This window comes from Poecilia reticulata, chromosome 21 (genome assembly GCF_904066995.2).
Source record: "Poecilia reticulata chromosome 21, P_reticulata-male-v2, whole genome shotgun sequence".
Classification (NCBI taxonomy): domain Eukaryota; kingdom Metazoa; phylum Chordata; class Actinopteri; order Cyprinodontiformes; family Poeciliidae; genus Poecilia; species Poecilia reticulata.
Window position 1 is genome coordinate 118,154 of NC_088850.1, and position 12,554 is coordinate 130,707.

The window sequence follows — 12,554 nt, forward strand, 5'->3', positions numbered from 1 at the left end:
CCGCTGGGTTCTGGTTCTGGTTCTGCGTGGTGACTCAAACTGGACCTTTTATTTCTGTTTGAAATGTTGAGTATTTGTTTTTCAGCTTGTTTGGGGAGGAAGGAGAACCAGGAAGTAGAACAGGAAACACTTTATTCAACCAGTCAGAGAAGCGGATCAGAACCTCCTGGACCGGTTCCGGTTCCTTTCCCAACAGCATCAACATGCCGACCCGACGGCCCAGTTCAGGCTGGATGTCGATGCCGTTTGGACCTGCCGGTTCTGACCCGGTTCATTCTGCGGGTTTCCAGCAGAGAACAGACAAGTTGCCGGTTTGATTCCTGCATATTTTATTGCTTCTCATTCGGAACCACAAAAGTAGAAACTTTCTCCCAAAAATAAACTCGTTTTCCGGTCGATCCGCTCCGGAGCGTCAGTCCAGGAGGAAGCAGATCCCGGAGCTTCCGTTCTCAGCTGTTGCATAATCGTTTCATTTTCCTTTTCAAACAGGAAGTGATGTCAGAGCCGCTCCAGGATACAACATTCCCAAATCAAACAGAAACAGGGAAAAACGAGATTCATTCAACAAATCAATCACGTCTGGAAAACATTCGGCCAGAACGGAAACGAGCATCAATCAGGATGAGGAGCGGCTCCGCCTCATGCCGCCGCTCCGGCCCAGCAGAACCGACCGGACCGGGTCATCGGGCCGCTGCCGGGTGGGAAACGCTTCATCGGAATAAATCAGGAATGCATGATTAGAGGAACGAGATATTCCAGGTGTGGAGGTCCGACTGCAGCGGCTAGCCTGTTAGCCTGAGTTAGCATGTTAGCCTCCGTTAGCCTGCAGACGTTAAAATTGGCTAGTGGGATTAGCGCCTCCTGCAGGTCGGGAGCGGCGGCGCGCCCCGTCACTTCAGCAGGCTCTGCAGCATCGCGGTGGCGTACGTGGGGCGCGCCTGGCGGCTCTCGATGGCGCTGCGCAGGTACTGCACGCCGCCGCAGCGCTCCCAGATCTCCTCGAACTGCCGGGGCAGAATCTCCGCTCCGCGCTTCCGGGACAGACCCGTTTCCTCCAGGCTCAGCTCGCACATCTCCATGTCGTCCTTCCCTGCAGCAGAACCAGAACCATTAGACAGAACCAGCGGTCCAAACGTCCCCGAGTTCCTATAAACAGACAAAAGGTCTTTGTTCCTACAGATTTAAATTCCCTTCTGGAAAACCGGGTCACATTCATCTGTAGGACCAATTTTAGAAATCGGCAACATAGAACCAGTAGGTGGAAGCCCAGGGCGTCATCTGCTGAAGGGGGCGTTGCTGCAGCAACTAGAAACAGAACAGAGCATCTCTGACTGGAACCGGTTGCTAAATGTAGCTGCTAATTATGCTAGCATGCTTCACTCCATATAAAGGTGCCTCACTTCAGCTCACCTACCCACAATCCTTTGTTGCATCACCAAGCCCCAACCCCAGAAACCACCAGCAACAACATGTATAGAAATATCGGCTAGTCAAATCGGCCCAGTTTCATTTACCGATGTTGTTACCGATAAATCGCAAATCATGAATGCTGCCGTTCACCCTGCAGGTCGTGACCCCGTTAGCCCCGCCCACTGACCTGCCACCAGCAGGATGGGGTGCTTGTCGGGGTGCAGCTCCATCTGTCGGGCGATCCAGGCGCCGTCGAAGTGGGCGTACCACCAGCCCTTCTTCTGCTGCGGCTCCTTGAACGGCTCCGCCGGCCGGATGAACGGGATGCGGAAGTAACGCTGCTGCCGATTGGCTGACAGGTCCTGCTGCCGCGCCGGGAGGGGCGGGGCCAAGCTCTGCTGGGCTGCTGATTGGACGAGAGACATTAGAGGCAACAGGACATGGAGATGGACCAGAACAAGAACCAACTGGACCGGAACCAGACGGCCCAGGCTATTGGGACCTACAGGCCGCTTCGAGACCCAGAACCAGAAGATCCAGAATGTGGGAAAAATCAGAAAAGGTTCTTCAGAACCAGCAGGTCCAAATCCAGCTGGATCAGAACTTCACTGATGGAGCAGAGTCAAAAACCAGAACCTGAGATGCGTCCAACAGGACTTTCCCTCCCTGCTGGATCCACTCAGGTTCTGTTCGGGTTCTGGACCCAGTGTGGACCGGTACCACCAGAACATCTTCCTCCAGCAGGACGACAGATCAGAACCAGTACCTCTCTGACCAGGATCTGAACACAGAGGTCCAGCCAAGTTCTGGTTCTGATGAGCCATGTCTGGTCGCCATGGAGACCAGAGACCCTGCACCCCCCCTCTATGAAGCAGAGCAACTAGAAGCAGAACCAGCGGTCCCAGTAGGCCCAGTTAGGAGCAGAACCAGCAAGTTAGTGGAGGTTAGCCGGGTTCTACAGAACTTACGTGTTTCTCTGGCTGCAGATGGAATGTCTGAAACACGGAGACACAGGATGAAGACGATTCTTCCCGACCCAAATGTGTCTGACAGGTTCTGGTCCTGACACTGAACCAGAACCTGCAGAAGCACAGGAGCTTTATTTTGAAAGTCTGACATAAATCCATTTCCTGTTTGGGACAGAAACAGGAAGTTCTGCACATCAGAACTTCCTGTTCAGAACCAGAATCTCTGAGGAAACTAGTTGGATCAGAACCTTCAAGTGGCTAGAAGGTTCTGATGTTTCCTGACCAACAGAACCTTCAGCTGAACATCTGAGGAGCTGGTGAAACCAGAACCGGTTCAGAACCAGAACAGAAGCATCATACCGTATTCCATGACGGAGCGCGGCGCCCGGTGATCCGCCTCGGCGTTCCTCTTCTTGTTCCGGGCCTTCCAGGCGTGGTACACCTTCAGCCGCCGGTGGAACTCCTCCCTGCAGGCCGCCAGCAGCTCGATGTCTGAGGGAGAGGAGGACGGGTCAGGACCCGGTTCTGACCCGGAACCCGCTTCTGTTGGGCCCACCCACTCAGGGAGGGTCACTGGGTTTCATTTAGAATTTATTAACATGACAGATCCGATCCATAATGCAGTCTGGACCCAACAGAACCAGCAGTCTGGACCCAACAGAACCAGCAGTCTGGACCCAACAGAACCAGCACTCTGGACCCAACAGAACCAGCAGTCTGGAACCAGCAGTCTGGACCCAACAGAACCAGCAGTCTGGACCCAACAGAACCAGCAGACTGGACCCAACAGAACCAGCACTCTGGACCCAACAGAACCAGCAGACTGGACCCTCCCTAAGTTTCATCGTCTCTTCAGCTGCTCACCAACCCTGAAACAGCCCAAACCTCGACCCAAAGAACTAAGTCAACACCGACCCAATGCTGTTGGTTCTGACCGTTTAATACTTTAAATTAGATTCTGAAAACTGATCTGAGAGTTTAGTAGCCCCGCCCCCCGGAACCACCACCCTTTGCCGGAAGCCCCGCCCCCCGGAACCACCACCCTCTGCCGGAAGCCCCGCCCCCCTCAACTGTTAGCCCCGCCCCCCGGAACCACCACCCTCTGCCGGAAGCCCCGCCCCCCTCAACTGGAAGCCCCGCCCCCCGGAACCACCACCCTTTGCCGGAAGCCCCGCCCCCCGGAACCACCACCCTCAACTGGAAGCCCCGCCCTCAGCCCTCAGCCCCGCTCCTTGCCATATTATCCAGTAACTTCTGGGTCTGAGTTGTTCACCACAGGACGAGCTGATGGACCCAGAACTAGATCGGAACGTCAATCTGGATCTAAACATGAACCTGGATCCAGATCTAATCCTAATCCCAGATCCGGGTCACTCACCACAGGACGTGTTGATGGCGTCTCGCAGCTCGGCGTACTTCCACTTGCTCAACTCAAACTTTTTGGCGTTGGCAGCAGCTTTGTTGGCCTGAACCTGCGGCCCTCTGGGACAGGAAGCAGAGACAGGAAACAGGAAGTGAGACGAAGACGTGCAGGTGAGGAGGAGGAGGAACGCCAAAGATCCACCTGAGGAGCCGAGTTCACTGAGAGTTTTCCACTGAAACTGGTTCTTATCTCGGTACTGGTCCAAAGAGAAGTCCAGCGTTCTGGACCAGCAGAAGTTCTGACCGGGTCCAAAAGGTTCTGGTTCTCTCTGGAACCGGATCTGGACCAAGAACCGGATCAGGACTATCTGCTCCTAGGACCTTCTAGTCTCTGGATCAACACTGTGGTCTTCAGGAGCCCCAGAACTCCCAGAACTCCCAGAACTCCCAGTGAACTCCCAGTGAACTCCACTCCATCAGGAGCTCAAAGGTGGAACCAGAGTCCAGTTCTACAAACAGAACAGGGTTACGGGTCAGAAACACACCAAGTGGAGGAGAGGAGAAAGAACTGCATGCAGTAGAACCACAGAGCCCAGTAGAACCAGTGGAACCCAGTAGAACCAGTAGAACCCAGTAGAACCAGTAGAGCCCAGATAGAACCAGTAGAACCAGTAGAACCCAGTAGAACCAGTAGAACCAGTAGAACCAGTAGAACCCAGTAGAACCAGTAGAACCCAGTAGAACCCAGTAGAACCAGTAGAACCAGTAGAACCAGTAGAACCCAGATAGAACCAGTAGAACCCAGTAGAACCAGTAGAACCAGTAGAGCCCAGTAGAACCAGTAGAACCCAGATAGAACCAGTAGAACCCAGTAGAACCAGTAGAACCAGTAGAACCCAGATAGAACCAGTAGAACCAGTAGAACCAGTAGAACCCAGTAGAACCAGTAGAACCCAGTAGAACCAGTAGAACCAGTAGAACCCAGTAGAACCAGTAGAACCAGTAGAACCAGTAGAACCCAGTAGAACCAGTAGAACCCAGTAGAACCAGTAGAACCAGTAGAACCCAGTAGAACCCAGTAGAACCAGTAGAACCAGTAGAACATAGAACCAGTAGAACCCAGTAGAACCAGTAGAACCAGTAGAGCCCAGTAGAACCAGTAGAACCCAGATAGAACCAGTAGAACCCAGTAGAACCAGTAGAACCAGTAGAACCCAGATAGAACCAGTAGAACCAGTAGAACCAGTAGAACCCAGTAGAACCAGTAGAACCCAGTAGAACCAGTAGAACCCAGGGTCCGGTGGACAGAGTGAGCAGAATCCATCTGTGAACCGTCAGCGATTTCTCATGTTGGAAATTCAGGAATTTGATTAATTTTAATTTAAAATTTAGATTTTTGTCGTTGCATCAGAAACCAGGAGATCCATTTTCCCGTCTTCATCCAGCTGTGCAGATCAGCGGAACCACATGAACCGGACCTCTGCTGGTTCTGGACCTTAAAGCTCTGGAAGTACCAGGAAGGGCCCGCTGGTGGCGCTGTAATCCACGCCTGACCTGGGTGACCTTTCGGGTCAGACGTTCTGGTGGTTCTGGAGGAGTGAGCGGGAATAAGACCCGAGCAGCAATTCCCAGTTCTCCAAACCTTCTGAACTTCCTCCACCAACGGGCCGCAGGTCCAGAACCAGAACCTTCTTCATGGACCGGTTTGGATCCATCAGGATCACCTGGTTCTGATTAGCGATGTGATCCGAATCAGAGAGAGATCGGAGAGATTTGGTTCCGACGGACGGATTTTACCCACCGGGCCAGAAGTTCGGTCATCTCCTTCGCCATTTCCTCCCTGCAAAGCATGATGGGCCGGTTAGCAGGATGTGGGCGGAGCTTAGATACATTTCAACCCAAGAAGAAGAAACTAGTTTCTGATCTCAATGTGAAATAAACCCCACAAGAGACCAACAAACTCCCAGTTTACCCAGAAGAACCAGAACCAAAACCAGTTTCTGACCCAGTTCGGGTTTTCAAACTGGTTCTGATCCGGTTCTGGTTCGTACGGACCCGGCCAGATGCCACAGGACACCTGAATGTGTTGCTGCAGGTGCAGCAGGTGTGTGAGAGGAACCTACATGGTGTAGCTCTTCAGCTTGGCGTCGACCTGCAGGCTGGAGAGAGTCAGAGTTAGAGGAGGAGGAGCCACCCAGGTGATCCACCAGGTGATCCACCAGGTGATCCACCAGGTGATCCACCAGGTGATCAATCATTGATCCACCAGGTGATCCACCAGGTGATCAATCATTGATCCACCAGGTGATCCACCAGGTGATCCACCAGGTGATCCACCAGGTGATCCATCATTGATCAATCAGGTGATCCATCATTGATCCACCAGGTGATCCACCAGGTGATCCACCAGGTGATCCACCAGGTGATCCATCATTGATCAATCAGGTGATCCATCATTGATCCACCAGGTGATCAATCAGGTGATCCATCATTGATCCACCAGGTGATCCATCAGGTGATCCATCAGGTGATCAATCATTGATCCACCAGGTGATCCACCAGGTGATCATTGATCCACCAGGTGATCAATCAGGTGATCAATCAGGTGATCCATCATTGATCCACCAGGTGATCAATCAGGTGATCAATCATTGATCCACCAGGTGATCCACCAGGTGATCATTGATCCACCAGGTGATCAATCAGGTGATCAATCAGGTGATCCATCATTGATCCATCAGGTGATCCACCAGGTGATCCACCATTGATCAGGTGATCAATCATTGATCCACCAGGTGATCCACCAGGTGATCAATCAGGTGATCCACCAGGTGATCAATCAGGTGATCCACCATTGATCCACCAGGTGATCAATCAGAGGAGGTCAGACTGGTCACCAGTTGAATCAGTTCCTACTGAAACTGGGACAGAACCCTTCACTGGTTCCCACTGGCCACCAAGCTGTACCCAGCAGAACCGGATCCATCAGAACCAACCACAGCTCAGCTGTCTCTGATGTCAGCCAATGAGGCTTCGGCGGTGGGCGGGGCAGACCTGGTTCTCTGGAAGCCAACCCAATCGTCTTTACTGGGTTCCTTCCAGAATCATCCCCGGTTCTGACCCGGTTCTGAACTGGAACCAGCCTTTTGAGACAATCAGGTTCTGGATTGAAACACAGAGATTCTAACAATTTGCAGCTTATGTTTGGACTGCTCTGGTTCTGAACCGTCTGGAGACTAGAACTGGTGCCGATCAGGTCGGAAAAGGTTCTACTAGGAAGTGAGGATTGTTAGATTGTTACAGCATGCAGGGGTCAGAGGTCAGGGGTCAGAAAAAGCCGGGGTTAATCAGAAAGGTTATGTCTGAGGATCTTACACTGCTCTCTCTGGAGACGATGGAACGGAGGAGCCGTTACTGGAACAGGAGAAGAAGAACGTTGTTAAACACCAGAGAAGAAGAACGTCGTTAAACACCAGAGAAGAAGAACGTCGTTAAACATGGTGGAACTTCGTCAGTTTCCTCCTGAGCTCAGGAAGAGTAGCCGTTGTTATGAAAACAGCTAATGGGGATCCAAATAAACCAAGGTCCAGGTCCAGGTTCTGGTTCTGGATCATTAAGGCCTGAAGGAGAAACTGGACCTCCACCACCCAGAAACAACTGTAAAACTTTATATTCATTTATATATAATTGTTTGGAGATGAATCTGATTTTGTTTCGTCGTACATCAGGAAATAGATTTGTTCAGAGCAGGTCACTGTGAGCTTCCGGAGCCTAGAGGTCAAAGGTCAGGGTACCTGCGCAACCCCGAGTCATTCAGCGTCTCGTCGGGGATCAGCTCCGCCTCGCTCTGGGCGATCCGCATGGCCAGCTCCCGGTCCCTCCGCTCCTGCTCCAGCACCGCCTGCCGTGCCACTTCCTCCTCCCGCTCCGCCTGCAGCTGCAGCTCCAGCTCCGCCTGGCGACGGATTACAATCTGGATTATTTGGTCAGCAGGCGGAACCAGGACCAGCCTGCTTCCTATTTCTGTGGATGTCTCTGCGCCTCCACCTCCTGTTATAACAGCGTTAGCAGGAGTGCTAGCAGTTAGCAGCTAACAGGGTTAGCAGAAAGGCTAGCAAAAGGCTGCTGTCTGAATGAGAACCAGGTTAAATTAAATATATTTAAATGCTGCTGAGGTTGAGCAACGTTGGAGGAACTCGAGTTTCACACAGGAACTTCAGCGAACTCATCCAGAGCTGGCGTGAAAAACACCAACCTGAAGCCGCCTCTCCTCTTCCTCCCTCTTCTTCCTTTCCTCCTCTTCCTGCTTCCTCTTCAGCTCCATCTCTGCTTTCCTGCAGAGGAACAGACAGAAGGCGAGAGGGAAGTTCATCCATCTCTGCAGAAGTCCTGGGTTCCCTAACGTCCGGATCACCACGCATTGGGGAACCGTCTGGGCTGTGGACGGGCCGAGAGGATGAGAAACGGTGGACAGAATGTTCTGGGCTTTTATTGAAACGTCATCTTGCCATTTGCTCATGAACTGTGGATGTTCCTGAGCTAGACAAGCTAAATCAGTAAATTCAGCCGCCACAGCTCTGCTAGCAGTTTGGACTGGAAGACATTTGGACCATCAGTCCAGTGACGAAGCCGTTGCCAACATCAGTTATGAACATGTGACTCAAACCGGACACAGCGCCCCCTAATGGTCAGCTTGAACCTCCTCACCCTAGGAATGTCAGTTTCAGAAAAGTCTGACAAGCAACACGTGTTGCAACTTTCATTAAAAACAAAAATCGCTCACTAGCACAAATCCTGTCTGTCCACCAGGGGGCGTGTCAGAGAGTTTTATACCCCTGCGGTACCACCATCCAACCCAAAGAGGGCAGCACTGAGGCAGCTAGGCCAAATTTTCAGGATTACATTTAAATGAAAATGTCACAATTTTCACAGAAACCAAGACAGAAGAACCAATTTAGACAATTCATCAGGAGAAATGTTTGATTTGGGGTTTAGTTAGATTCAGATGAAATCAAAACGTTTTTGTTGAAATTATCACCACTGATAAACTTCGACCCATCTGCTGACTGATTTTCCCTCCTGACCGCTGAGATCAGGACGGCTGAAGGTCATTCTGCTGGGAAACGTGCAGATGAAGGCTGCATGTCTCAGGCTGCGACCTTCAGCCCGCGGCGCAGGGGGAGCGAGCCATAAAGCTCAGCCTGTCGTCTCTAATGTGTGACATTAGCGAGCGGCGGCTTGTGACGAACACGACGGCTCCATCAGTCCTGCTAAAGACTCCCAGACTGCAGCCTGAACGCGCAGCGGGCCGTGACCCGCATGCAGATCGCTGCCGCAGGAGGGGGGGGCTCCTACCGCTGCCTCCGATCACTGTGGCTCTGGGTCCGCCAACAGCGGGTCCGGATCACCAGGCGCCAGGGAGGAACCAGAAGAGGTTCAACCCTTCCAACCAACCCGGATCGTCAGCAGCAGAACTGGGACTGTCTGTCTGTGGGGAACCAGAGCCGCCAGCGCAGAGCCGCCGCCGCAGCAGGAAATATAATAAAAGTTTCCAATATTTCTGAGTTTTTCTGCATCAAATTTCGGGCCGACAGGAAAAACGTATTTCTGCCCAGCTGCAGTCTGAACTGATCCAGAGTAATCAGATTACTCCAACAGACTGGAGCTGCGCTGCGATTGGATGTTCCTACTTACAGGCGGCGCTCCTCCTCCTCCTGCCTGCGGCGCTGCTCTTCCTCCTCCCTCCTCTTCCTCTCGCGCTCCATCTCCTCCTGGATGCGGCGCAGACGCTCGCGCTCTTCCTCCTCCTTCTTCTTGTTCTGCAGGTCCATCAGCAGCTTCTCCGACCGCTTCACCAGAACCTGGTACTCGTGGTCGATGTCGATGCGGCTCATCACCGTGTTCTGGAAGCAGGCGGAGAGGGTCAGAGGTCAGAAACTTCAAGCTGAGGATTTGGTTGGTCTACATCTGACTTTATGGTCAGAGTTGCCATGGTAACCACCCTCGTTAAGGCAGTCCAATAAGCCGTCACCTTAAAGCGGATGAATATTTATGAGCAGCTGTTACCGTGACAACGCTCAGACGACAAAGTTTGTCCGTACAGCCGTCATTCACGGCACTATGAGCCCATCAGAGCCAGCAGAACGGCCTATTTAAAACCCAGATTCTGCCAGAACATCCATCGTCATCAGCTGTTAGCAGCTGGTAACTACGGCAACCATCGCGCCCAAAAATTGGCTCTATTGCGCCATCTGGTCCAGAAAGGACGGAAGAAAGAAAACTGGATATATATGCATCTATGGATGGGCTCACACAACAAGTGGCCCAAAATGTGCTGCCGTCCACCAGAACCACCAGAACCTCACCTTGATCTTCAGCGTCAGGGCGTTGATGGCGTTCTCCAGCTCCTGGGTCTGCTGGCTCATCTCCTGCTTTCCCTCCTTCAGGCCTCCCACCACCTCCGTGAAGCGGCCCATCCTCTTCCTCAGGTTCTGCACCTTCACCAGCCCGTCGATGCTGCAGACACACAACCGGGTCTGTTAGCAGAACCACAGGAACTGGGTCAGCTAGCGGGTCCGTTAGCGGCCCGGCTAGCTGGGCGACGCACCATTAATCCAACACTGATCATTTTGAACAGATTTCTTCTCTACATCAAGTTCAGCTTCAGGTCAAAGTTCACCCAGAAGCGTTCGTGAACCGACACGATCCACCAGAACCTCCAACCGCCATGGGTCCGGCTCCCAGTCTACTGTCTGAGTCACGAGTCGGAGCGGTTCTGCTTCCGACTATGACCTGATCCGTCCATCACTGCAGAATCCCCAGCAGTCGTCGTCGTCGCTCCAGTAATCCCCGACGGCGCCGCTCAGCATGCTGTCAGAGATGATGAAGGAAACGGCGCTCCAAACGGTTCTAATCAGACGGATTGGCGGCCCGGAACTATCGCACGCAACGAGCAGAACGCCGGCGGCGGCCGGGGAATGAAGTGGAGGGAGCGTGGCGGTCAGAGAGCGGGAGGAGGAAGCTGCTGACCGACGACAGGAAGTGTGACCCACCGAGGCTTGTGCTTCTTCCTGCAGAGCCACATGCGGACCGTCTTCTGCATGGTGATGCAGGCGCCGGCCCGGTACAGGATCTTGTTCTTCACTGCAACAGACAGACAGGAACCACTTTAACCAGCTGGACCCAAACCGGACACAACACCAGAACCGCAGAGAGTGGGAAGTTAAAGGCCCAGAGTCCACCAGGTGGAGACATCTAGTGGCTCACATATGAAACTGCAACGGAGTTAATATGTTGAGAGCCGGAAACAAATATAAAAAGATTTTTAAAGTCTTGATGCTGCAGCAACCATCAGAACCAACCGGTTCTGGACCAGAACCGGTTGGTTCTGACCAACAGAATCATCGTCTCTTCATTACTGTGAATAATCTCGGCCTGGATCAATGATGGACTGATTAGTGTCAGCATTTATAAATTCACAGGTTTCCAGGAATGTCATGATGTGAGTCGGGTTCAGTTCTTGAGGTTCTGATCCGATAGCAGGAGGTTGAAACAGAAACGACTGATTGGTGTGGATGGGAGAACGTTGAGGCAACGCTTCAGGAGAAACGATGGGAGGTGAGGAAGCTGCTTACGCTTGATGACGGACAGAGCGCACCACTGGACCTTCTTCCAGCGGCTGTGGATCAGCCACTTGTTGACCTTCTGGACCAGCTCCGCCAGGTGCTCCGGGTCGGACCTCATGATCTGGTCGAACTCTGCGAACTGGAAACCAGTCAGAACAGTAAGTAACCTCTCTGAGAGCCTGACTGTCACGCTGCCGTCTGATGTTCTGGCGAAGGATTCCCTGGTCCGAGTTGGGCCTCCAGAGCCAACAGGCTCGGTTCTGATCGTCGGATCGGTTAGTCTGGTGCAGAAAGGAAGGAAGGATGTCTCACCTTTCCAGGGCGGAAGAACACTTTGGTGAGGCCGAACTTGTAGTCGTTCTCGTCGAGTCCCAGAGCTTTGAACAAAGCCTGCAACAGAAAAACACAACGAGGGTCTTAAAATCAGCCGAGAAGGCCCGGTTCCGGTCCAGAGCTTCAAGAACCCACCTTACAGAAGAGCCGCGGGTCGAGCCGGGTCAGCTTGGGCGGCATGTACTTCTGGTACATGTTGTAGAGTTCGTGGAAAGGAGCTCTGGAGGGGAAGCCGCCCTGCATCAGGTCCAGAACCGACACCATTCCTGCAGAACACGGCCCAGAACAGAACCTCAACATGTCCGTTCACAATCGGGTTCTTTCCATTTTATTTCCCACGTGACATGAATGACCAGCACCAGAACTACAGCCTGGTTCCCTCGGCGGCTCAAGTTTAGGCCCATTTATTTAGCATTTGTGCCTCTTGGCAGGAAATTCTCTTTCCACCGTTTGCAACAGATTAAAGGACGAACCAAAGTCTCTTCACTGTTTGGGCAAAAGAGCCTCACTAGTCAACAGGTACAGCTCTCGGTCCCTTTGCTCCTTTTATCTTCTGTTAGGAAGCTCAGTGGGCTGAGGTCAGAGGTCAGAGTGGGACCAGGACCCCATGGGCTGAGGTCAGGGCGGGACCAGGACCCCATGGGCTGAGGTCAGGGCGGGACCAGGACCCCATGGGCTGAGGTCAGGGCGGGACCAGGACCCCATGGGCTGAGGTCAGAGGTCAGGGCGGGACCAGGACCCCATGGGCTGAGGTCAGGGTTAACCTCAGCTCATGGGGTCCTGGTCCCGCTCTGACCTCTGACCTCAGCTCACCCTAACCCCATGGGGGTTAGCTACAGGACCCTAAAACGGTCCT

The 12,554-nt window shown here is 52.9% G+C and overlaps 1 protein-coding gene and 2 long non-coding RNA genes across 18 annotated transcripts in view; 2 read left to right on the forward strand and 1 right to left on the reverse strand.

The window, feature by feature from the left end:
- Positions 1 to 312: 312 nt before the first annotated feature.
- The window catches only part of myo6a (myosin VIa), a 31,753-nt gene continuing 19,511 nt past the window's right edge, over positions 313 to 12,554 (reverse strand). For 2 of the 16 annotated variants that reach the window (XM_081602635.1, XM_081602634.1), the window contains exons 21-36: positions 11,834 to 11,964; positions 11,678 to 11,755; positions 11,375 to 11,504; positions 10,793 to 10,883; positions 10,106 to 10,256; positions 9,435 to 9,643; positions 7,996 to 8,074; positions 7,535 to 7,695; positions 7,116 to 7,154; positions 5,864 to 5,899; positions 5,542 to 5,580; positions 3,757 to 3,860; positions 2,739 to 2,870; positions 2,379 to 2,405; positions 1,598 to 1,816; positions 313 to 1,090 (exon numbers count right to left, since the gene is read on the reverse strand). In XM_081602635.1, the coding sequence (XP_081458761.1) occupies positions 891 to 1,090; positions 1,598 to 1,816; positions 2,379 to 2,405; positions 2,739 to 2,870; positions 3,757 to 3,860; positions 5,542 to 5,580; positions 5,864 to 5,899; positions 7,116 to 7,154; positions 7,535 to 7,695; positions 7,996 to 8,074; positions 9,435 to 9,643; positions 10,106 to 10,256; positions 10,793 to 10,883; positions 11,375 to 11,504; positions 11,678 to 11,755; positions 11,834 to 11,964 (1,826 nt within the window). In that variant the 3' untranslated portion in view covers positions 313 to 890. The remainder of the gene's footprint in view (positions 1,091 to 1,597; positions 1,817 to 2,378; positions 2,406 to 2,738; positions 2,871 to 3,756; positions 3,861 to 5,541; positions 5,581 to 5,863; positions 5,900 to 7,115; positions 7,155 to 7,534; positions 7,696 to 7,995; positions 8,075 to 9,434; positions 9,644 to 10,105; positions 10,257 to 10,792; positions 10,884 to 11,374; positions 11,505 to 11,677; positions 11,756 to 11,833; positions 11,965 to 12,554) is intronic. The other 14 variants (XM_081602636.1, XM_081602640.1, XM_081602639.1 and 11 more) reach the window with 14 other exon arrangements.
- On the forward strand, positions 4,378 to 4,697 carry LOC145549796 (uncharacterized). The gene is made up of 2 exons (XR_014085646.1): positions 4,378 to 4,439; positions 4,526 to 4,697. It is a non-coding gene; the product is annotated as an uncharacterized LOC145549796 (long non-coding RNA).
- Positions 6,113 to 6,694, forward strand: LOC145549795 (uncharacterized). Its single transcript, XR_014085645.1, has 3 exons — positions 6,113 to 6,162; positions 6,244 to 6,267; positions 6,607 to 6,694. It is a non-coding gene; the product is annotated as an uncharacterized LOC145549795 (long non-coding RNA).